Below are 26,797 nucleotides of genomic sequence, written 5' to 3' on the forward strand. Positions count from 1 at the left end.
ACCCCATGCCGTGGTTATGTAACATATCGTAAATATAATAAACTGTGCACACTGGATGTGAATGTCCATAGAGGTGATAAAAACGCACACACACAGACACTCCTGCAGCATGTAGTATGTAGTGCACAATTTTATGTGGCTTATGTTTGTTAAGCAAATGGCATCACGCTGATTACCTGTTGACGACAGTTTCAATCATGGGAACAGTGGTGGTAAACTCATATAGTGTGGTTGACAGGGGCTTCCACAAGTTTCACAAAGAACTGTCTCAAAAGTGATGATTCTGCAAGTATTTTGAGGCAGTCATTGCTGGCTCACATCAGGTCATCACTGTCCCAGCTACCCTGGTAGCCTTACATCCTACCGACAGTGTGACTGCACGTTAGTTACAACGTGTGCATATTCAGAGCATGTTAAAAAAAAAAAAACAGGGTGTAATTAGGCCCCTATTGTGCAAAATCCCAGATGTGTTGCGGTCAGTATAATTTATTGAAAACATTAGTCTGCTTTAAAAGCTAATTAGATTTAAGTAAGGGGGGCTGGAAATCAGTCTGAAATTCCCATTTGCAGTGAATTTTATTTAACTTTACCACAGTTATGAGAATGGGTTTCACTACATTAAAGGTATTTAAAAATTCATTCATTCATCTTTTCCAAATTAGTAGCTGTATATTAATTAAGCAGACATATATCAGAAGCTGTATATTAATTGGTGATTAATTGGTGCAAGGATTTGCCTCCAGCACGAACTAATCCTGAAACGCATTCATCAGCAGCTGCACGCTTGAGTTCTTTCTCTCCTGTCATACAATGCCTGGGAGAGTGCAATAAAATATTGCTTTGTGAAAAAAAGTGCAGGGGAAATACATTTGATACTGTGTGAATGTTCAGGCTGACCTCACCCCATTGGCCTTCATTTTGTGCATGGTAATCTGTCGAAAGAACTACTGTTTTCTTGACCTTTCGACCCTCCTCCAGATATACATTTCCTCTGGTTAAATGAAGAAAAGAAAAATGAACCATTCTATAATGATACGATTAAACTGCATATGTGCCAAGTGAAATATAAAGTAAAATGAAATTAGCAAACTTCCCACCCATTTGTTGTATATCTGTATGCATTTGTTTCTTTATTCTTTTAATTACACATCTTTGTTTGACCAAATTAAACTTTTATTTCTCTGTGCATCCAGAATAAAAATTACTTAATTCTTAAGTGGCTCTGATAGAAGGTGCACATATTACAATATTTCGCATTTCTGGTGTTATGGAATTACAGGGCCATTGCCTTTGAAACGTTCTTTGAATGTCAGGCATAAAGAATTCATGTTTTTGTCATCTCCATCTTAAACTATTGTAAACCCTAAGACTGAATTAATTAAAAAGGTCTGTTTTCAATGGATAAATATGTTAGCAGAGTCGAACTGGGTGTCTTTTTTAATACATGTTGCTATAGTAACCATTTATTTTGCCTCCTTACTGCTATTTTTTTTTTATATAGGTTTGGAAAAGAATGTCTCATGTAATGCACAAGGGATGAAAACATTTCTGAACTTGTTCATTACTAAACATTCACATATTGGCCTGTATTCTCTTAATAATATTGCAAATATTATATAGCCAACGGCAATGAAGAGCATTGATGTATTATAAAACACCAATTACAAATATTGTCATTTTTTAAAAAATGTACACAAGGGTGAATGTTAGAAAACTCAGCAGGGTGGCAAGTATCTAACAAATGCTGGTAATTTAAATGCAACAGCGTGAAGCCCCTTGGAGACACTTTGCTGGGGCTGCCGATTGGCGCATCTTGTAAAGCGCTCCGCGTGGAGTGCCGGATGCACGCTATAGCCTGGAGATCGCAGGGTCAAATCCATTTCATTGCCAGCCATGACTGGGGGTTCCTAGGGGGCAATGCACAATTGGTCGAGCGCTGTAGGGAGGGCTTAGTCGGCAGGGAAATCCATGGTTCACTGTGATTAGAAAAAGGAAAGGTGTTCATTAGACATCACTTGGGTAAAACCACAAAAAGCCTAGTTAAGTGCCTATATATTGAACATGTTGCATATTGATTTCAGAAAGTCTATATGTGACACAAACATTTTTACTTTGATGTTCAATGAAACATATAATAAGACAAACCTTTTTTATTCTAAAGAAGGTTTTTAAACATAGTATTGTTTTCCAAAACACACATTTTCTTAGTGCACAAATTGATACAGACCATTCTACTAACACTAAACAGCAGGTTCTTTAATAATGCCATATATTTATTATTGCTGTATATACGTACACATCTTTTCTTTTTAAATTAAACCATATTATGCAATATTGATAAAAAGTATGGAAGTCATTTAACTGATACACCAAAATACAGGCGAACATGATTAATGACAGAACAAGAAGCAAGCTGGTAAAAAGAGATATAGTACTTCACTTTGTCTTTTCTTTTGGATAACATTTTAGCTGTATGCAACTGCTGCATTTCAGCTTTTTCGAAAACACATTAAATATATTACAACAACATTAGATCGATTTACAGTCAGCAGAAATAGAAACAAATGGAGTATTGAGAAATTGAAGGATTAACAAATGTTGTGCTTTTACCAATACATTTATTGACAGAAATGCAACAAATCATCAGCTGAAATTTCCAAATGCTTTAAACAAATTTCATGATTTAAGAAATGTATTGACAAATGCATTTCTGTGGTTAAATGTAATTGAAAAATAATAAGCTTTATTTTGTAAAAATCAAGCTCTCAATGCAACATAGAGGTAAAGGCTTAGATTGATTTCTTGAAAAAGGTTTCTATGTAGATAGATAAATTACTAATGGCCGGACCTTATTGAAGTAAATTAAGATTAACACAAAACTGCCCACACGTCTTCTCTTTGATCACAGAATCACAGGAGTGTTTCTTTAAGGGATATAACCTTGTTTTATGACCCTTCTCTGTTGTAATTATATAAATCACATTAAGGTAATAAAGAGAGCCATTTGAGTGACTGATGAAGTTATTAAGTGTATACAAGTATAATCAGTTTTTTTGGAACCCTTCCTCCCATGGTTGTTGAGATTACCAGTGGGCACTTCACACAGTATTGAACACTATTAACAGGGTTAGTTTGAATGAGCTTGCTTTGCTGTCTCTGAAGTAGCTCTCGAATAGGGTTGTGCAACTGCAGACAGCTACATTAGAGCCTTTATTATATTGCAGGTATCTGAGTGGTGGAAAGTGTTGGGCAACCTTTAATTTAACATGCCCTGTTCTCAGATTTATAAAGGGCATTATGTATTGATGCTTATGTTGTTCTTTGAATTTTTGAAGGCTTAATGACAGACCTGAGGGTAGAAACTACACAGTGAACTTCTGTGCGGTAATGATTTTATTTTGTAAACTAGATTTCACATACCTAATAAAATTACTAAATATGCACAAAGCTTAACTCTGTGAATACATGACCTGTTCCTTGAAGCACAAAAAGTAGATATCTACAGTAAGTGAATATTTGAAAAAGGGAATGTGCTTAATGACCTGTTAAAGCAGACCAATATTGTTTTTCATACTGGTGGAAAAGCAGTTAAGCATGCTGAGATGCCGTCACAGATACATGTATCATAGTGTTTAAACACAGTGCTACTAATAATTGTGGTTTTAAGTAACTCATATTTTTTCATTATTTTACCTATCTTGTGTCCTTAGTGTAATTAAATGGCTGATAAAAGATCTCTGCACAGAAGTCCTGTAGTGTTTGATAAATGAGTTTGTAACACATTGCGGCACCATTTAGGTGATTTTATCCATTCTAATGATTTTTGCACTTCTATAATAATGGGGTTTAATCACTTTAGACATTCTCATTTAAGCTCATACACTGTTTCTCAGTGTAATGTACTTGGGCAATAGATTTAAAAAAAAAATCATAAGCGGGCCTTGTGTTTTTAAATTAGTTTCCCCTTAAAAAGCAGTTGCTGCATGTGAATTCATGGACGTAAAGAGGCTTTTTTTTTTTTTTTAAATTTGACCTGGAAAATCACTTTGAGATGAAAAGTCTCATTTCCAAAAGAGTGTTTTTGTGCAGCTTTCTTTTCTGACTGAATGTTGAATGAAAGGTGAATGCAGGGACTTCACTTGGCCCTTGTCTCATAGTAATGTTATGTCTAAAAAAGAAACTGAAATTAAAGCACACAATTCACATTGACTAGATTTCATTCAAAAATATTCAGACTACAAACCATTTGTTATTGTGTGTGTGTTACAGAACACATTAACACGCACACAATATTGCACTTGGCTCTTATGGAACTTTATTGAAATCATACTTGTAACTGTAACTTCAAGGTTGTTGTAGATTTATTAAAAAATACCTGAAATCCATTGTGATGTGTTATACAGTATTTCATTTTTCAGTCTTACTGAGCACTGTCTCGATAATGTAGAGAGGTGATACACTTTTTATTAAGAGAAATATCTAATGAAATTGCCCATGCAGCTTTCATTTCATTGTATTCGGCTTCATTTTCTTTTCTAGCAAATTCTATAGTTTGGATATTGAGGTCTGATTTACCTTGAAAAATATTGGTATAGGTCTGAGTTATCCAGTGAAAAAGGAACCTGTTTAAAATGGCAACTCGTTTCAATCATTCTAGTGCGTCTCTGCATTGCCATAGTTGAGCAGCATCCACAGGCCTGAATTGAACTACATGCTTCATTGTAACAGGTTCATTTTGCTTGAAGTAGCCAGTCTTCTTTCCAGCAGAAAAGTTATAGAAGTAAGCAGCTAACCGTGACCCCTTAAGCCTTTGAAAGTAGCATTATATCCATAGAAGTCATAGTGCCGAACAAAAGTTTGTGCAGTAAAACAGATAGAATATTAAACAGAAATGGGTTCAATAAAGAAGTGCAATTCAGCTCCAGTCTTGAGAAAATGAAATGATCCAGAACTGCCTGCAACCCGTTAAAAATGTCTTATTCTGAGTGATCGAAGTTATCTTTGCTACTATACTTCATGCTGAGGTATGCCATACAGTATTTTGAAAAACTGCTAAAAAAAATAAATAAAAAAGCTCCACCATTATTGTATAGTTATCAATATAGACAATAACTACAAATATACTCCCTGATTATCATTTATCAATGCAAATCTGCAAAAACTAATTCAATGCATCACAACTGAGATACGGATACATACGTGTGAGTAATTTAAGTTTGTATATCTATCCTCAAGGCAATATATTAGAAGTTTGAGTTTTACTTAAGACATTGTTAAAGTGTCTGATTGTGCTGTGCTTCATTAGTTCATTAGTTAGCTCTGAAGAATACTGATTACAGAAGGCGCTCCATGAGTCCTTCAGTATAGAAACAGAGCAAAAATGTAATATTTAGTTTGATCAGGATATTTAATTGGTGGTCTTTTTAAAATGATGGTACACTCTATTGAAAATCTCAGAACTTTCTTTTTTTTCTACAATAATGTGTCTTTAGAGCCAAACACACACACACACACACACACACACACACACACACACACACACACACATATATATATATATATATATATATATATATATATATATATATATATATATTGTAAGGTACCAGGGAGGGGGTTAAAATCCTTCCCTGCTAAAAACCTTGTGAGAATGCACATTTGGGTGTTATGGGGTTTAATTGTGTAATTGTTTTAATGATTTAGTTAATCCTCTGCACCTGGTCGTAATTATAAATTAGAGACAGGTGCAGGGTATTTAAGAGAGGCAGCCAGACTGATTGGGGCTGCTGAGTGAAGAGCCCGACTGCGTGTGTGTCCAGTCGTATTGAAGAGAGTGTTGAGAGAAGCCCGTTTGTGTTTTGGTGTTTGTCAGGTAAACGGCTTAGCCGTCCTGTGTGTGAGTCAGGAATCGGCTGGTGTATAGTGAGAGCTCCAAAACGGAGTTTGGTGTTTATTTCTGTTTTGTTTTATGTTTATTAAAAGTGCGCGTCAGCGCTAAAGCAATTCCGTTTCTGTGTCCTGGGTCTATTTTAAAGGGGCAATGAACGTGAAAAGTGAGTGGATCTTTTATATATATATATATATAGATATATAGATATAGATATAGATAATGTTTTTACATTAAATCAGGACCAGCAATAATGATTCTATTGTGACATCTTGGGATTATTTCCATTAAACAACAGATTACCCTTGTGTATAAAGAAAAGACACTTCAAGAAAACTGAACAGAATCATTTACAAAAGATAGAAGTGTTTGTGTGTTCCCATGCCATACAGTGCCTTTGTAATCTAAATTGTAGTTTTTAAAAAACTGTTTGATAAGCATGCTATTTCCAGAACTGACTACCCTGGTAAATTTACTGTATATTGGGTTACTGTGTTAGATTAGAAGATAAGATGTTACCATTTTACACCCTGTTAGCTTCAATTTTTTTTTTTAAGTTAGTCTGGTTCGCTTGCTGCCTTCCAATTTCGCAGACACACATGAATGCTCAACAACTAACTGCACACTCAAACAGTATGTAGCAGCACAAGAAAGTCTAACATCCCCATGAATTCTCTACAGAGTGCTTCAGAACAGGGCTGACACATTTGCTCTACAGACAGGTCTAGTGTGAAGATGATTAATAACTATAGCATGCCTTTCCATTCCAGCGCCTCAGCCAGCAAAATTGTGTATTAGCCACTTTATTTATTCATCTGTAATTTGGCTTAATAAACAAAAAAGGTGCCAGGTAACCTGTGGATTTCCCTCACCAAGAAGGGTAAGCTAACACGGTTTGAAGTCTGCCCTTTCTCATGCTCGATCGGTTGAAGAGCACAACATATCCATGCTGAAATTTAAAAGGGGATTATTCTAAACTTTAGTTGATTTTCCAATCTGTCCATCTGTTGCACAGGTAGATTGTCTTGCGAGGGAAAATATTCACATACAAAAATATATGAAATTATAGTTTAGTCTGACAGGTTTTGGAAAACACAGATTTCCTGTTGCCCCTAACAGAACACTGTGCCAAGTTCAGCAATACCTTCTCTCTCTCTCTCTCTCTCTCTCTCTCTCTCTCTCTCTTTGACTCACAAAAAACATTCTCCTTTATAGAAGTGAAGTCTTGCTGCGGTGGCCTCCAGAGTTGTGTTCTTTTGAAGACACGTAACATATTTACATGAGAATGAGATGCAGTGTGTTTTTCAAAAAGCATTTCTGGAGTGCAGGAATAAGAAATGCTACATATGTTGCCAGAAGAAGGCATACAGCTTTCAATGTATGAAAATATATGCAAGCATGAGAATAGAAATGAACTAAAGGATGTCGGCTCTTGCATTTTCCCTCCCCCAGCTTTTACCAACAATCTGACCTACAATGTCTTCTGAAGGAAACCATAGATGGGAAGGTTGACAGTCACTTCTATGTGACTTGATAGTCAAAACAGGCCCTGTTTTGTTTGATGGCAGATGCATGTTTTCTGACTTAACACGCCAGAATACTGCAATCTGATGCCACAATTACATGTTTGTATAGAGATATGGCTCAGTGTTATGGAAGCAGAGTTGAGGTGTAGGCTGATAAAAGGGAATCTTCCTGAGCAGGAATAACAATTTTGTTGCAAGAGATACTTGAAATTCCAGGAAGCAGGAAGCTCTGAAACAAGACAGTTTCAGTTTATTGTACTGTAGCCCCCAGCTTGTTACAGGGATGTTAAGGAAATTAAGCACAAATAGCTTACATATACATGTCTTAATAAAGCAGTCAGCTTTAATGTCTTAAAGGAATGTAACATTATCAGAAAGTAACTCCATGCTAATTAGAAAAAAAGTACCCAACACCATGCTTCAGATTTTCCATCTGTTTCCTAAGTGTGTCTTTTTTTAGAGGCAAATTAATTTGAAACTGCAAGCATTTTCTCTCAGATGCGTCGAACAAAAGTGTGTTTCCTTACTAAGAGCTCATCCTGGATTTTATGCTGCATTTCTGTGCAATTAGTTTCCGCAGTGGCTGTAGAAAAAAAAGGCAACTGTGAGGAAAGAGGTGTGTGAAAGAAAATCAGAAATGTTCACAAAAGCCTGATTTGTTTTCACAGGTTTTTTTTTTTTTTTTTTTTGCAAGGCTCATTACTGCATGATTAGTGTTGTCAGGTACTGCTACAAGCTAATTTGAAAGCATGCAGGTATTAATAAAAAGTAGCAATTAATGAAGATCATAACACTTCTGTGTATCACTTATGTAAAACCTCCATGCTAATGAAAGGCAGGAGGTTCTTGCATGTTTCTCTTACTTGTGAGATATAAAAGTGCAGAAGTCTGATTTAGAGTACTTGGGGGACATTCAAGTATAATATATTTCTTACTTATTTTCCTTCTATGCAATCTAAGCAATAAAACATCAGAATCATTCATTCAACAGCATGATTTTGAACTAGAACATAACGGCTCATCTAATATGAGTATTAGGTGGTTAGATAGACTGGCCATCTGTCCTGCTGAGGAATGTAATCCTATTTGATTAAAGAATAGAAAACACTACAGCAGTACCAAGCAGACTGGAACATGAAATGAAACTTAGCCCTTAACACCAATGAGCAGCTCAATGAAAACTAAATGAATTGCATTTTATTAGTTAGGTCTAGATTAGGCCATTGCAGCACTGCTAGCAAAGACGTTTACACAAAATTATTTATATGCAGTAGGATCTGCTGTATTCAGTCTTGACACCTCCATTGAGAATATACTATAAATACATTTATTCTGTACATTGAGGACAGGTGTTTGGACATGTTTTAACATTCTGTCTAGCTGTAGGTCAGTTCTACATCTTATGGTTTTCAGTTGTCTTTTACTTCCCTGTCAATTTCAGTTGTGCACCCTACTAAGGTACATTTGCTAACCTCACATCATTTGAGTCTCTCAGAGATGTCAAATTAACAGTTGTAAATTTAGTGGCAGTTTCAAGGTGGTTTTGAAATTGGGTGTTTGGTGACTCCACAAGATCTCAATTTAAGTGACATCTTCATCTCTCACTTCAAAACAATTGTATCTAAATGAGTGGGTTGGGACTTAAATCCAGCTGTTTCAAAAGAAAAGTCAGAGAATTTGCATTTGGTGTAAAAGCTTTTTTTAACAACACCTGAACAAATGGGGTGAGGGGTGGTGTTGGGTTGTGCGCACAACAACACACATACACCCAAACTCGCATTATCATATAAGTAATAGACTCAGCCACCCCTCCCCCCCACCCCCCCAACTAAACACCACTTAACTATCATGATAGTAAAATAGATGTAATGCAGCAGCCTCAGTAAGAGCAGAACGTGTGATTTTCACACTGCTCACAATAAGTGAATATCTTTGTACTCCAGTTGCTGTTAAACAAGCACTTTCTTTTTTTTGTTGATTTGATTGATGCCATTTTTATTCGCTGGACCCGACAGGCAGGGCTTATTTCATATACAGGGTGATTAGAGTTTATCACACCAAGCACCATACCATTGATGTGGTAAATATCACAGAGTCATGATCTCGTCATGTGAAAACAATCCCGGCCATGCAGTGCACAAGGGTCAGCAGCCGCTAACGAGAGAGAGAGAAAAAAACAGTATGGGCGCGAGAACAAACACCCTAGAGCTGTGAAGAATTTCCAAGGATAAATATCGTGACTTTCTTCCTATGTATCGAAACATGGGACAGTTTCTGGCAATTCAGGACTGTCCCGACCATAAAGGCACTGTTGACATGTATGGTAGTGCTGTCTTTGAAAAAAATAATATATTATAAAATTTAAATTAAAAAAATAATAAAATGATATATATATATATATATATATATATATATATATATATATATATATATATATATATATATATATATATATATATAAAGCAATAAGGCACTTCAGGGTGTGGGATATACTCTAATATCCACACGCCCCCGGTGTGTTATGTCACGAGGCAAAGCCGAGTGGCTTTAACCACCCGGGGCATGTGGATATTTGAGTATATCCTACACCCTAAAGTGCCTTAATGCGCTTATAAAATGGATCAACCAACATTACAAAAAACGTAAAAACTTGTTTTAATTAACAAAAAGAGTATTTTTTTAATTAAATAATCTTCCACCTCTGCCTGAACTTAGAAAAAATAGTCCATTAAAACATAAAAAAAAAAAATGCATTAATTAAAAAATAATTTCAGATGTTGAATTGAACATTGCCATTGAAAGTGCAGTTTTGATTCGTTACACTTCTTGCAATTCTTGGTTTATTCATTACATTTTAAAGTAAAATATTACTGCCCATTTTCATCATGACACAGCACAAATGAGTCTGCCTTTAAATCATGCAGCATAAGTAAGACAGCCTTTAAATCACACAGACCCTTCCTCACAAGACCTGCAATAGTATCAGGTGAGAGTGCGTTTTTTTTTTTTTTTTTTTTTTTTTTAATTAATTATCCTTTGTTATCCGGGGTAGTAACAGGAGGTAGCCATACCAGATTTGTGCTACAGCTTCACAGTGGCGAGAAAGACGTTATTTGCATGGAATACCCAGTTACTTATCAAACTGACTGCAATTTACAGCTTGGTAACGTGGAGAACTACTGGACGAGTGTTAAGAAACAATTTTAAACAATGCAGGGCACAGAAAATCATGATACCATCATGGCAGGAACTGTCGAGATGAATTTCGAAATGTTCAGCATCAGATCACTCGGCTGCGCAGGGGGTGGGTCCAGTGGCAGCAGGCAGGCAGACCGAAGAACGGACAGCAGGAGCAACGGCAACAAAACACCTTTTAACCCCAGTCTCTTTTACGAGGGACCCAAATATTTTCTGAAAAGCTGAAAGTTTAAGAGATATTTTTAAACTATGTATTTTCAAACTGGGATAGGGAAACGCCATAGTTCAGGGAGAAATAACAGAGCGATCAGAATAGTGAGCTTTGAATTTATTTTAATACTTTTGCTTTTTTTTTTTCATTACTTTAATTAATCATTGGTGTCCGATTCAGATTCATTCAATATCTCATGTACACTTTGGTTTCCCAGAAGTTCAACATCTACATAAATCTCGTCGGTCATGTTTACTGCGATAAATTCCAATTAGTGTCCCCCCTCCCCCCGGCAGACCTCAAGAGCATTGTGACATTAATCCCAGAGTAGGATACAATTCCAACTCAATTTCAATAACTCTCCTGAGTTGTGCCGCCTTTTTGGCAAGATTTAAGACGTAGAGAAATACCTTAATGTATGCTTGTGGTCATCCAATAAATGAACATCCCATTTGATAGTTGTTTATCATAATCAAGGTTCAGTAATCCTGTACTTATCCTGTGTAACCCTAATCTTGCAGGTTTAGTATAAATACTGGTTTAAATATATTTTTTCTCTACTTTAAAAAAATAAGAGCCTCTTCAGATTTACTTCTGTCAGAAAGTAATAAAGCACAACGATACTTTTAAGGATTGTTTGTTTCTTGCAGTTGTTCACAAATTTTAGACAGGTTCCTTTAGTTTATTGCCTGCAGCAAAATATGTCAGTGGAAAGATGAACAGATTTAATTGCAGTAAACTTGATATGAGAATTTAAAATGATAATCTCATCTGATGTCTTAATAAGCTGGTTTAATTCAATAATGGTTATGAAAATTTATATAAAATGCCATTGTCTAGACAATAAACCCGAATGTGCGCTAGAGGGTAAAAAGGAGAAATACTGTATTCAAAAAAACAGCCTTGGTTACAAATAGGGAGCGATGCGTATTAAGTATGGAATTAAAATGAGTGCTTGTGTTTTTCTGCAGTTACAGAACATTTAATAAACCTGGTACATAAGCCACAAGTCTAAAAATAATACTTACAAATACAATACACAGATACACCTTGGCTTTATGAAGTGGTAAAAGGCAGGGTTTTGTGTGCTCTTTGTATTGCTCAATTTCCCCAATGTGCCAATGAGCCAGCTTTCAAAAATGGATCCCCACCCTGTGGGCTGGAACATGGAATGGAATTTAGAGTCTACTGTTGAGTAAGCAATCTTTTCATAGTGGTGTATGAAGATCAAAAAAATTAAATAGCCAAATTCTTACTTGGAGATAATAATCTTGTGATCTGTACAAAACCAAATTGAAATGCAGAGATTCTGAGCTAAATACCTTAGCAGCAACGTGTTAACATCCTATTTACAGTGTTTATTTAAAAAATATGCTCCATAGATTTGTATGTTCCTTTTGTTTCTTTGCTTGAGCTTTTTCCTGTTTTTCCTTTTTCCGTTGTATAGAAATACCTCATAAATCGGCCTAAAGGTGAAACTGCATTTTGTAATTTCACTCCATGAAATTCAGTGTACTCTAATAACAAACAGTGACACTTTGCAATGACAGAGTCGCTGCAGTCTGTTATCACATTAATCAAATTACAATGTGATATTGCATGAGCTAAATCATCTTTATGAAATTTTATATAACAGTTTGGCTGCAATGTTAATATGAATCAGTGTTACACTGAAAATATATAGGATTCTATAACACCCATATATGTATTTGCAATGTAAAAATCCCCTGCACAATATTTTAAGATAAGGGTGATTACCACACACATTTATGTCACCGTGTTGATAGTTAGATTGTCAAATGTGTTTTGTGCGTCATTTACATTAAACAAAATCACTGACCGCATAGATGGGTCTGTATGCGTATTTTTGTTTTAAATGGCAATTACATAGAGTTTATGTCATGAACAGGGCAGGCGTGGTCATAGCAAACAAGCCTTTGAGCGAGTTTGTTAGCCTACCACTGCGTGAGAGCTGGACAAGAGATACTGTAGAAAGTAAAACTGCTGGTAGGTAAGACAACATCCTTTAACGACTCCAGGCTCATGGACCATTGCCAAAAGAGCAAAGGTTCTTTATATTACTAAACTTGATCAGTCTGAGGATAGCGCTCATTACAGCATTAAAAGATGGTTACTCTTTATCTGGCAAGATACTGCAACCCTCTTCATGTCTGTGTTTTTTTTTCCATACGGTTTAATAATTGGAGTTAGTTAAAAGACTGAAAAAAATAAGTTAAATTGAAATACAGTAGTAGGGGATGTGCAGTACTATAACTAGATCCTTTAAAATGATTCACTGGTATCTTTCTGGGAAAAAAGCAAACAAGCAAACAAAAAACTAAACATTGATTTTCAGAGCTATTTCCTTTTGATATTTTTACCTTCCAGTCAGCAAGTTTGTTATAAAAAAAATGGAATAGTTAATCAGCACACACATTGTGGGGCTGTATCTGCCAATTAATACATGTGTTTTATAATTCTCTAGAACTTCTTATACATTTAAATGCAGCATATTTTCATCTCCATTCAAATAAATCGAGATGTGACATAAAACCCTACTCCACCAAAATAGCCCAGTGTTTTTTTAACCAGACAGGCTTGTTTTAGAAACTATGAAAGGCATGCTGTCTTTACAGGGCTGACTTGTCCTTTGACATGCTAATAGAGGCAGTAGATATTCACCACTCAGACCTCTCTATCTGGGCTGCTTGTTCAAAAAATCTATTTCTTGCACTATACCATTGCTTCAGGTGTTTGAGCCTTTTATTAGCCTGTTGTCTTCAAGTAAATGTTCCCACAGTGGCTTTTGAAATTTGCACTAAAGCCATGGGCATTTCATAATTTTTAGTTATGGAAAGAGCCAATACATTTGGGAGGGTGCAGTCTGGCTAAAACGTTATACATCCTTCAATTTTCCCCACTTTCTCACTGTTTTCATTTGTTTTGGGATTCTTAAAATTTGCCAGATCAGAGGGACCGAATAAACAAAGCTTAGAAACGTAGGACTCCATTGTGAGTGTGGCTGCACAAGACATAAATCGGATAGAAAAGGAAAAAGAGAACTGGAGTGATGACAAAATGACATAAACTGTAGTATATATTATCTAGCTCTTGTAATGTTAAGTAAAGCTTAAAAATAAGAAAGTGAATTTTTTACATGAAAAAGCACATCTTTGGACAAACTAGGACTCAACAATGTAGTGATTTAATGTAGTCTCTTCAGCCTCTCCAGTTGTTCTGTTCTCATTTTGTAATATGAACATGTATGTTTCTCCTTTACTATTCGTTTAACGTAATACTGCAGTAAATGTTGCAGTGTATAAGTAGAGTAAGTAATCCATTTCTGTAAAGAAAGTCACCCACTGTGAGCTCTTAATTATAGATTGTGTAGGAATATAGGTTTATGCCTGAGGGAGCAAATCTAAACCCAGGTGTGGTGAGGCAGGAAAAAAGCAGAGACCTGATACCCTTTGTGCTTATTACAGTCTCTAGCTGGAATGGAAATTGCCTCTTGCTGTTTTCATCTGCTTCTTTTCATAGCTCTTATCCAGGTAAAACATGCACCTGTGCAGGCCCACAACTGCTGGTCAAATAGACTATTTGATATTAATATATATTATATATATATAATATATCTATATATATATATATATATGCTATAATATATATATATATATTGCTTAGATAAAAGATAAAAGAGACTATTGACTTTTGTAATACATTGAGGTTTTTTTGGTCTGTTTGTTTTTTCACCACAGAGGCAGGTGTGAGCCTGGCACAGCCTAGTTGGAAAATGGTAAATTGTTTATAAAATTAAATTTAAAAGTAAATAGTTTTTTTTTTTCCAGGGAAGTGAACTCTGGAATTGTGTAAACTATATTTAATTATCTGTATTCATTAATAAATTGACAGTAGGCTTTGCTGCACAATTACATAACTGTTATAGCTTATATTTCAAGTAGTCCTAGAACTGTTAGTGGCCATTAGAAATTGAAATTACATTATACCACTTGCATTGCTTGAGAGTGTATTAGCTAAAAATCTAATCTAATAAGAGAATGAGAACCATGGCATAAAACACTGACTAGCTCTCATGAGAAATCATTTTTAACATTATTTAAACCATGTCGCATGAAGGGGATTTGCTGTATTAGGTAAATATCATACATAGTAGCCTGGAATCAGCTAGCCTATGCTTATCTTGACTTGCAGATATGGCTTCAGGTGTCACTCACTTTTGCCCATTCATCTACATAATCAATAACAATATACCTTCCTTAAACACCTTTAACCATGAATCTAAGATTAAAAAAAGATATTTCCTAATTTAGATCATTGTTGTGTTCGTTCCATGCCTCAGTTCTAACCTAAAACTGCTATATACTGCTGGTAGTGATATCTGTTTACTAGAGAGCCAGCTGACACAAGAGGTTCATTCACTAGCCTCTTATGCCTTTCACTGCTGTATTCCTCTCAGGTCACAACTGAAACAGTGTTGGAGGGGTCAAACTTGTCCCCATCACCCAATTAGGCATGAAATGGCAATGGGTGTAATGGAAGCTAAACATTAAATGCATTCATACTAAGGACTGAAAAAGTGGTATTTTATCATTGTAATGTATTCATAGCGGTATATCATGTTTATATAAATATATCACACTGTCCTGTAGTTGCATGACGTTATTTCAGATTAATTTGCACTCTAAATGAAGAGGATATAAAGACCCTGTATTCCTTGAGATTCTAGCCTGGCAATGTGTCCTTCTGATTTACGGAGCGTCCCTGTGGTGATTGCTGTGAATGGAACAGTCTGATAAATGGAGGGGACTGCTGACGAGTATATGTATTGTTTTTCACATTTATAACTCTTGCTTTGCAAAGCACATTCAGGACCATTTTTATTATCTTTTTTTTTATTTATTTATTGATGAATTAATGTATTATTCTTGTTTTTATTAGAGCTTTGACCGCAATATAGAGCAAATTAGCTTTGAAAAGCGATTGCTGCAATAGGAAAATCAGCAGCAGTACCCAAGATTGCTTTCCAAGCTTCACTGCTGGGAAATAGTACTTGTGCTGGTCTGAGTTCAGGGAAAGAGGTGGAGGGCAGTATTGAATCATTTACAGGTTCAAAATCTAAACCCAGTCCTCTTTGCTCTAGTTAGTTTAACTTAATCATGCTAATCTTCCTCCTGCCCCCATCTAGTTGAAAACCTTCATTGAAAGCACAGAATCAGCCTCAGTAAGTCAGTGCCTCAGCATACAATAGGAGGGCTCCATCACTGGACTTGGTGACTGTTAACCCTTTCCTTCTAAATCATATCTTTTGGGACCATAAATCTCATTTGCCAACATTGATTGCTGAGTAATGTTAGTGCAGGAATTAGCTACATCTGCACAATAGGTTATCACAGGACACACATAATTGCATTTTACCTCACTACAGGACTGACCTGTAGTAAACTGATTTTTGTCCCCATTTTATATTTGGTTAAGGAAACTTGGCTATTGTATTAATCACCTTTTCTGTCATTTACCTTCTTTATTTTCTTCATAAATGTTTTCAAAGTAGTGTAACAATAACAAACAAAGACATATTTAACCGAAATCAGCCATGTCTTCCTGTAACTGAATCCTTGCTGAAATTCAAGAGTAGCTGGATAACAGCTTGCTGGCAGTCTGGCAACAGAAACCAGAGATGCATTTGCTTATTGTTTAGACTGGAAGAAAGCCCTTTGACAATCCATAAATGTACCTGTGTTTCAGCTTAAGGTTTCACTGGGTATAAATGAATGCCATGCTGTCTTAAAGCCTTCTTGACTAATCATGGGACATTGACATCTTTGATGTAAACCCAGGTAGAGTACTGCAAGTCTTTTGAAAGAGGAAAGGGGCTAGTAATTAAATTATGCATAGTCAAGGCTGAATAGTATACACCATATTTCAGTCAAAGCAACAGAGCTTTATGTAAATAATGACTGATGATTACAATCAAATGTCTTTTTTATTCTGTGAAAAGCTTTTTTTTTTTTTTTTTTAATATTTGTTTCTTTGTAATATCTTCTTGGTTTGGCTTGATCAGACAACCAGTTATTAACAGTAAAAGGCTCCCCTACTGTTTAAAAATACACATTTTTTAAATGAAAGACATTTTTTATTTAATTATTTTCCCCAGCTGGTGTGGTAACAACATAGAACAACCTGCATGAGGTTGATAATATGTGAATATATAATGCAATTAGGCTTGCTTCCACAATAATTATTGATTCTATTTATGTTAAAATGAATATGTTGGCTTAGGCTGGCCATTGAATAAAGATAAGATATTCTTGGTTGAAGGACTATTTCAAGAGAAGACATGTGTCATTACCAGTGTAAGCGCATTGTAATTCTGCATATCACCCCACTGAGTTTCCATGTCACTGAGCAGCCGGGCGACTGACAGAAATAAGGGGAAATGATAAAGGAGACTGTGAACATGCAAAATAACACTGTGGAAACTGCCTATACTTTAAAAGCATTTTTTTAAATCCAATTTACAGTTTCAGAATATTTCAATTCCTGTTTATTAGCCTGTTATGTGTGTGCAGTGTCATTCTGTTGTCTTGTTTCTGCGATAGCATTGTTTGCCATGACTACTAACTGCTTGCACCCCCCCCCCCCCCCCCCCCCCCCCCCAAAAAAAAAAAAAAAAACCCACAGTAAACACAGATACTCAGAATTCATTTGTAATGAGAGCACTGTGCTTATGCAAACCACATTGTAAATACAACAGGAGTCCCAGTGTGTTGCGGATAGATTTATTCAGATCATTGCTAGCTTGCCCCCGAGGTGTGCAGGTGTACTGTAGTCTGTCACAGATGCTCAGGGCTGAATCCCGCTGCCACTGAATTCACTTGGAGTTAATGCAGCCCTGCTTGTTATGACGACTGTACCCAGTTGTGTGACACAGGTGCACGCTGCTTTCTAGGCTGTATTTTACAGCTACTCTTTTCAGGGCTTTCACGTTGTTCTTATTTGAAACCAATAATCATAAGGTGGAGCAATAAAAAAGAGAGAACTGCAGAGATGAAGTGCCACGTTTAGTCCATCCTGTCCATCAGCCTTTCTTGCTGTTCTAGTGTTGTGACATCACACAGTTTCAGTACAGTTTTTATCATAAACCACCCAACCACTGCAGGAATTTTGCCCACCAGGGTAAAAGAGTCTAGCCTTTACTTGGCTGTCCACTGCATGTGCTACTGATAAATGAGATGGTTACGAACCATCGAAAAAGTGTTTCACCACATAAATACCATCCCTGGTCTTGTTTTTGGGATTGGAAACAATGAGTAGCTGCTGATTGATTGTTTTGTTTGTTTAATACACGGTTCTCCATTAAGACAGCTGATATGTGACTATCCAGTTTCCAAGGTGCGGCTGTACAATGGCACATTGCATCAAGCACACTCCATTCAAAACAGGTTTTGGCCACTTTATTTGGAAGTTGGTGAAATCGCCATTGTTCTGGTCGACACAGCTTGCTCACTTCTTGAGTAAGGGTTATTGTGTATATTGATTGACTCCTTTGCAGTTTTTTACAGTACCTGCCCCATCAGTCAGCAGTCGCTTCTGGACGCATGTAAATCGAACTGTTGTGATGCTGGCCAATGTCTGAAAATATGTTGCAGTGTTTCTTGATTTCCATTGCAGTATGGGATACAATGTCAGGACAGTATGGCAAGAGTGCACTTTTAATATCACAATTAACCCTTGGTATCTTCGAAGGTGCTGCACAAAAATTAGTCCTCTATTCAAAAAGGGAAATTCAAATCTTTGTGTTGTCTGCTTTGTGACGATGTCAGTAATTGTAATTACAGTTTGACTCAGACAGGTGGAAGCTATGGTTATGTGCTTGTAACTAAGGATATCAACATCCCTGTAGTTTGGTTATATCACACGTGACCTACCTGGGGGCCACAAAATAACCTTTGAACACCCGGTCATTGTTACTATCAACAGAAAAATTGTAAATTTGTTGAGTGTGTTATGTAATGACAGAAGACAGTGGTTGTTTTGTTGTTATTTTATTCAGCCATACATTACCAGTACACCAGGATGGAACATTTTACAAATGGCCAGTTAATGGGAACCTGTCCTGGCTGGCTATAATAAATCAAACGGTTAAGATGACAGAATTGACTTTGTGCTATACTTTATTTAACATATTGTGGCTGAAAAGGCAAGTGAAAGTCAATATGTTAATAAAAGCTTTGGCTACAACACATTATGTAGCTCTCTGTACATTAGGCATGTACATGAGCCCTTTATTTAGCCATTTGTCTACTATAAGAGTACTGTGTTAAAGCAATAGTAATTAGATCATGTAAGTTAAGCTTTAATGGCCAGGGTATATAAATGGTTTTATGTGGGCCCTATCTAGACTGTGAACTTTATCTATTAGAAGAGTTATTCTGATATGAGTGGCAGACTGTGGTATGCATCCTCGGGATTCTACACCTTTGTTCCATTTACACAAAATGTCTATTGAAAAAGATGCACAGCTTGAGTGCCTGTCTTTGGCCTGTTAGTTTGTAGTTATTAGGACCTATCTGGCTGGCTGGCTGGGCGCCTGCGGGCTTGCCAGTAAGCTGCCCAGAGCTGCGTTGTCCTCCGGCGCTGTAGCTCCTGGGTGGTTGCATGGTGAATCCACAGTGTGTAAAGAAGCTGTCGGCCTATGGCACACACTTCGGAGGACGGCGTGTGTTCGTCTTCGCCACTCCTGAGTCAGCGCAGGGGTGGTGGTGGTGAGCTGAGCCTAAATAATAATTGGTCATTTCAAATTGGGAGAAAATAACAAAAAATAATTGACAACGACTAAATTTAAAAAAAAAAGAGCCATGACTAATATATTTTCTGAAAGCATGTCTTTTTCAGGGTTTTGCAGTTAAGTGATAAAAGTGTCACTTTCAGACCCTAGTTACAGTGAATGAAAAAACAAATCCCTGCTTGATGATAGAGTATCCAAAATATTGTATTCCATAGACAGATGATGCTTGTTTGTGTTCTGTGATTTGATTTATCCAAGAAAAGTACAACACAAATGATTCCTTTTCGTTCCCCTCTGAATGTCAATTGAAAAAAGATCTCCATCGTTGCATGGTGCAGCACTATAGTGCTACTCACCTACAGACCCAGATAGAATGTGCTCCTGTATTTGTAATGCGTAACATCCTGTGTAAACCAGCCCTGACAAAACCAGCAGGACCTTCTGTTTCAAATTCACTGACAAAGTATCCAGAGCTCCATTTTCCAAGTGGTTTGTCAGGTGGCAGCTAACTCGTGTACAGCAAACAGGAGCTGCGAGTGATCAAATGAGTGATTAAAGGGATGACATTTGGATAGCAGCAGTATCTGTTTTCACCCAAGCATTCTTGTTGCCATGAGGACCAGTTATATCCAGAGGACCTTCACTGGAAAAATGACTTGTTCAGCTCATAAATTCCCCAAACATTTAGCAAATTATGATGATCTTATAATGCCGTTATTGTCCTTTATGTCTCTGTTTTTGCTTGAATTCACTAGGTGGTGTCTGGGTATTTGTGGTGTATAGATTTGCTGCTTATGAACAGTTTACCAGCCTCTTGCATTTGTTTGTCTCTAATGAATCAAGGTTTCTACAAGGAGTACTGCAAATGAGTTGCTGAAGCTGGAGAAATGTGGCATCTCCCCTTCTTTTAGTTCTGCATAGCATTGACTAACACATTTTTTTCTTTTTATGAAATTTGATTATTGTTTCTCATTCATACTGCTGATGATTTATTGCATGTTTATGGTTGTTGCTGTTCTATTACAGCACCCCCCCCCCCCCCCCCCCCCCCCCCCCGTCAGCTGGTGAATGCATTCAGAACTGCAGGCTAATAGTCAGGAGAGGTGCTTATAATGTATGATAATCAATACTCAAAGCCTACTTCCTCTGATGTGACACAACAATAGAAGAGAATAGATGAAGAAGCTTCAGACTGTTGGCATTATATTTCAGATCTTTATTCATAGCGAGTAGCTGAGAATCTCAGGTTCAGCTAGCAATAAATTACTAGTAAATTCACATGAAATTCTTGTATATGTACAGTATGTGAGAGTGAAAGAAAGTATGTACAGTGTCACAATGCCACATTTATACTGCACCCCGGGACCAGTCTGCCACATTTATATGTGCACTTTTGTCTATATACTGTACTTGCATGGTCTGCCATAACAAACATGTGCGTTCTGTACAGTGCGATGCATCACTAAGCATGCTTCAGAAGACATTTGGATTTTAAACTAGTCTCAGATCTTTTTAAAAGGAGCAAAGCTGATGACTTACAGACTTTCAACCATCCACAAAACTCTGGTATTTCAGAAAGGGTACCACTACACCCATTATGCTACAGACATCTGATTAACCAAAGAGGCTTATATTACTATAACAGTACTTTAGCAGAACCAGATATCATCACAAACTAACCTCTAATATATTATACAAAACTATTTCTTAAAAGCCTATAGAACTTAATAGAACATAAATGCCAAGCAAATGCGTGTAAGTACATTGCAGAATTTTTATTTACTGAGTTATATAATATGGTTCCTTCCTTTTCAATTATGAATGGTTAACTTTTCCTAGTAATGTGCATTGCATGGTATTTTATGCATGGAATTTAATAAGGTTAGGCTCTAAGTACCAGTTTGAAATCTTGCCAAAATAGCTCTCATATTTTATGATCCTGCAAAGGACGATAGAAATTCAGGACCCGTGAAGAAGTACATGTTGTTGTGTTTAGGAAACATGGTAACATGGGATTTATCACCTTAATTACTAGATTAAGGGAGAATGTTATTGTTTTTTTTTTTTTAAACCACGTTGTTAGTTAAAAGAGTTAGGATTTGTGCAACCCTTTTCTTGATAAACATTTTTAGTTACTGGAGCACACATGTATTTCTCTGATGGATAACTATCTTTAGCATTGCCAAGTGATCTTTTTTAATACAGGTGTTTTGTGTACAGATATTCCCATGTTTAAGGATTTTTGGCTGTCTCATAAACATCCCCTCCAACTCAAGCAAGGGGTGAGCCTCAGTGAGCCGAACACAAGTTAAATGTGCCACTTTCATCATAGTTTCTTATGATTTGAGAAAAAGAGGTAGAATAATTACACAAATTCAGAAATGTAGAAAGCACTTGGCAGTAGTATATTGTGATTTTGAATTGGGAGAGCTTCAAATGCCTAAATTACATCAAAATACAATAAAGTTTCACACTTTTGCCAATTTTGGCTTTGGTGTTTTTGCAATATGAGAGTCATGCAACACACCAGCCTCTTGATGATACTTGTGGAAAACACAACAGCAGCCAGCTGGTCTCCCTAATTCTCATGATAGCATGTTTTTTTTTATTTTTATTTTTTTTATAACAATTATTCTGTTTTTGTTTTTAATTGCAGGAGACAATGGGTCAAGCAAGCCCCTCAAGCAACAAATGTACCGTAGAGTGTTATGGATTCTGTGATTTGTGTCTAAGGTAGTAAACCTAATGAGAAACCCTGTTTGTTTGTTTTTTCAGAGCAAGAAGAGTGCGTTAATTGCACGGATGAGTGTCGAGTACTAGGACACTCTGACAGGTGCTGGATGCCACAGTTCCCCACAGCTAACCAGGCAGAGAACGCAGATTATCGCACAAACCTCTTTGTACCAGCAGGTGCTGAAGTGAACGTCGAGACTGAAAGTTATGAAACCATGAACACCAATGGAAAAAAAACATTCTGCACTTTCGGAAAAGAGAAAAGAGATCACACCATTCTTGTTGCCAACGTCAAACCTTACTTGAAAGCCAAGCGTGCTCTGAGCCCCTTATTGCAAGAAATTCCCTCAGCTTCAAACAGTCCCAACAAGACATGTATCCCAGCATGCACATCCACAAGAGGAATGATAGAAGGCTGTGAAGTGAAACCTGGCAACTTTGCAGACTCAAGCGCCCATTACCTGTCAACCAAAAAACAGCTGAAAGACTCCCCATACCCTCCATCAGATCCGATGGCTAAAGTCCTTGGCGATGTGCATTCTCGAGTGAGTCGAGACTCCAGTGAGATGGACTGTGTGCTGGAGCAATTGGACCAGGCCAACCCAGAGTTAGGCAGAGAAGCTTTGGATGCTGAACAGGTTGTGCGTGAAATCGACAAGCTTTTACAGGACTGCCGCGGAAGTGAAAGAAAGTGAAAAAAGGACACATTGGCAATTGTAATGCGTGTTCGTAAGAAAGGAAGGCTGATTCAGAAAGGACTTTTCCTGAAGAGGGTTGTTATACTGGAATGACAGAAGATGCTGCTTCAGGTGTCTAGCAAGCATTTCAAGTGCCCACCAATTAATAACTACAGATCATCTTTCACAAAGTCACATTTCAAAAAATGGACAACAGGTTATATTTTGACAATCGGTGAAAAAAAATTGACAAAGATTGGACTCGACGCGGTAATCACGTTATGTTAAGATGGACACAAATAGCATTGTCGATTTCATTACATTAATATTAAAGTGTATAAGAGATAGTGATAAGGGGGGGAGGCAAAATGAAATAGACCTTCACCTGTCATGAGCTGTTACTTGTGGTTAACTGTACCCCCCATATTTATATGCCACATAGAACATTCCAAATCCGTGAAACAGTAAAAAAACATCCTTATCATTGTGTGAACACCTCATGTTCCATGAACTCCAGAACCTGTAATGTATCGTAATGTCCATCTCCCTTAAGACACTTGTAATCCTGTATATTGGGACATTTTTCTTGTACTGTGAAAAAAGAAATAGTGTCCAAACATTAAAAAAAATATATTTATAATTTTGTAAAAAGCTTTAAAATTCTAAAGTGCAGTTAATTGTGAAATAATTATGTATTTATGAACTGCAGAGGACACTGAAAAAAAGGAAAAGTCCTTTCACATTACCACTATACACAATATCATCTAATGTGCACATATATCAAATTTAATGTGTTTACATCAAATTACATATTTTTATTGATTTATTGCAATTTCTGTGCATATGAACCAAATTGTTAAGTGTATCAGAGCTATATTGTGTATTTTATTAAATTAATATATAGTTGTGTTGCAATATACTTGAGCTTATATTGTATTTGGCAACTGTTGCCTTAGTAGCTGTCAGACTCTATGAGTTTCAGTTCATTTATTTGCTCTTGTGTCTCTGGGGTTTGGGGAGCAGTCCCTCAAAGTCTAACTGTTTAATGTTTCATCCAAAAAAAAAAAAAAAAAAACACAGAATACATAAACTGTTCAAAGCTTCACGCCAGCTAATAAAAAGCAAAAACCTTATAGGAGAACATGTCATTTATTTAGGCAGCTAAATTTGTACTTTTACAGTGCGTTGTCTTTTTCTTTTTAAAATAAAATCTGTAACATTTTGCCATTTTTACAGCAGTGTTGCTTTACTGTAGAATAGTTATCTGCCTTCCAAGCAGCTGAACCCTGTTCTAAGAGTGGACTGTGGTGCTCCTGTCAGTTGAGGATTTTCACATCTCCTGATGTACTGCATGTTTGGTACAGTTTTATAAATTAAGGATCAAAACAGCATTTATTTTGAGCAGTTTATGTATTATGAGAATGTTTTCATGTCTGTATTACATTGTTAATTTCAATACAGAAACCTCCAAGACTAACGAAACATGATAGAAGAAATAGAAATATGTGGGATTTCAATTAATATTATGACAACAGTAGAAGCAGAACAAGGAGTTAGAAGACTTATGTTTAAGGGTCATTGTTATCAGGAATACTGAACCCAACACCAGGACATTTTCTCCTGAAATGTTTGTACACATGTACAACTATTAAGATTGTTGGGGGTTAAAAAACATAACCATAACAAAGTAAAATCTATTTAAACACTATTTATTAATAAGACAGTGATTTGTTCTTCACAGTATGGCTGAAATGAAAAAAATAAAAGAGCTCTTAAAGACCTTTTTTTGAACGAAGAATTATGCGACAGGTGAAAGTGAATTCTGATGAGACCAGTCATCAGTAGATCCATTCTGTTCTAGTTTAGGGTTTAGAACTTGGCTTAGTCTGTCCAGCTCTTTCAGAGTCCAAGATCCTTCAAGCAGGGAGTTGTAAAACATTGCTGTGTTATTGATGATAAGCAGACTTCCCTGTGACGCTGTTTCATTCTGTTTCAACAAGCCTAGAAACATGAGGTGGTAGCAGAAGATGGGGCTGTTCAAGGAACTAAGAGAATAAGGACAGGCCGTTTCTTTATAGGGGCAGTGCTTAGAACCTTGTTTTTCTCAACTCCTAGAGCTGGGATTGTTTCTATTTGTACCTTTTTTTAAAACAGATATTTTGCACCTGTTTTCCAACAGAGAAGGTATGTGTCAATGTCTTGCCAGTGCATTGCTTCAGAAAACAGAGATGCTTCTCAATAAATGTGATTTTAAAGATTTGGCACATCTGACATCCTGTAGAAGGACAATAAAACAAAACTACAAAAGTGTAACATTCTGGGCATAGCATGCTCCTTAGCTTGGATTTGCAGCAGACATCAACCATAACGTTTCCAGATGAGTTCACCTAATTCACAGGTGCTTCACACAGTGGCATTATGAAAACCCCACCATTTCTCCTGGCCACAAGCTACAGTCGTCTTTGGAGTCAGTGGGTTGTCCTGTAAAACAAATTTAATTCCAGAAAAAAGGAGAAAGGTTGCCAGTGGTTGATGTGACATGGTTTATTATAGCTGACTTTCAGTCATTTGTTGTCTAATGGAGTATAAGTTGCTGAGGTCAACAAGTAGTTTGAAATCCAGCATAATATACACCTCATCATTATTGTGTAGTTACATTCTTTTGGCATCAGGCAGGATTAATTGGTGCATTAGTCAGAAGGGAATTTCGGCTATCAGGGTTTGTTGATTTGGAGTGTAATTGAATGAAACCTGATTAGAGTCTTGACTCTTCCAGTCCCTATTGGTCCATGGGCTGGTGTTCCACATTTATCAGCCCTTGTCACCCCATAGGGCTTTACGCTACACCAGTCAACTGGTGAAAGCAAAGAGGCATACATTGTATGGATTATCTCAACCGCTATTGTCTAAAGGCTGTGTTTAATGTGATTTATCTGGAAAATGACGACTATAAATAAAAAGCAATTACTAATGGTGGTGTCTCCTGCTCTCGCATTCATTAATACTGGGGACATGTGTTATAAACTACTTTCCACTGGGAATCTGATAGTAATTACTTTTGAAATGCAACTTGTAGCATGGTAGTTTTACAGCTAGTTAGCAGGTTACCAAAGAATGACATGTCTTTTTATGTTTCATCAGGGAAGTATAAAAGTATTACTGTTTAACAGGCCAATGTTATGAAAAGCTATAGAACCAGAAAGTACTGTTATGTTATGGAGGCATTAATATCACTGGTGATACCACAATATGCCATCTCTCGATCAACTGGTGATAAAGTTGGAGATGGAGAAGTTATCTATGATAGTACAGCCTTTAACACCTGTGTTTTGGCTGATGAGTCTGAATTTATCTTATTAGTTCAGACTCCCACCAAACAGACATCCCTGTCTGAAGCTAATATATGCTAAATAAGCTATTAAATGTTGTTATGCAAGTCAAGCACAACAGATCCTTCCTTACTGATGAACAAATCTGTCCTACATTCTTAACATCAAACCAGATTCCATGGTTAACTTAATAAGTCTCCTGTAACACTCTCATGGTTACAGAAAGGGTGTGTTTCATTTTAAATGTATAGTTTCAAGAATATTACAGTAGAATATTTCTGTACAAAAAAAAATGTCATTTTAAAACTCCTTTTTTTTTTTTTAATGACTAATGAATAATATCATACATCATACTTGTCATATACTTCCATTATGCAGGTCTGACATGTGCAATTTTGAAAGAAACATCAAAATATTTCCATTTGAA

General features: G+C 36.5%; 1 protein-coding gene across 2 annotated transcripts in view; it reads left to right on the forward strand.

The window, feature by feature from the left end:
• Positions 1-26,500, forward strand: part of LOC121328012 (protocadherin-17-like) — a 52,700-nt gene extending 26,200 nt beyond the window's left edge. For both annotated transcript variants that reach the window (XM_041272431.1, XM_041272432.1), the window contains exon 5: positions 22,407-26,500. In XM_041272431.1, the coding sequence (XP_041128365.1) occupies positions 22,407-23,059 (653 nt within the window). In that variant the 3' untranslated portion in view covers positions 23,060-26,500. The remainder of the gene's footprint in view (positions 1-22,406) is intronic.
• Positions 26,501-26,797: the final 297 nt, after the last annotated feature.

This window comes from Polyodon spathula, chromosome 15 (assembly GCF_017654505.1).
Source record: "Polyodon spathula isolate WHYD16114869_AA chromosome 15, ASM1765450v1, whole genome shotgun sequence".
Classification (NCBI taxonomy): Eukaryota; Metazoa; Chordata; class Actinopteri; order Acipenseriformes; family Polyodontidae; genus Polyodon; species Polyodon spathula.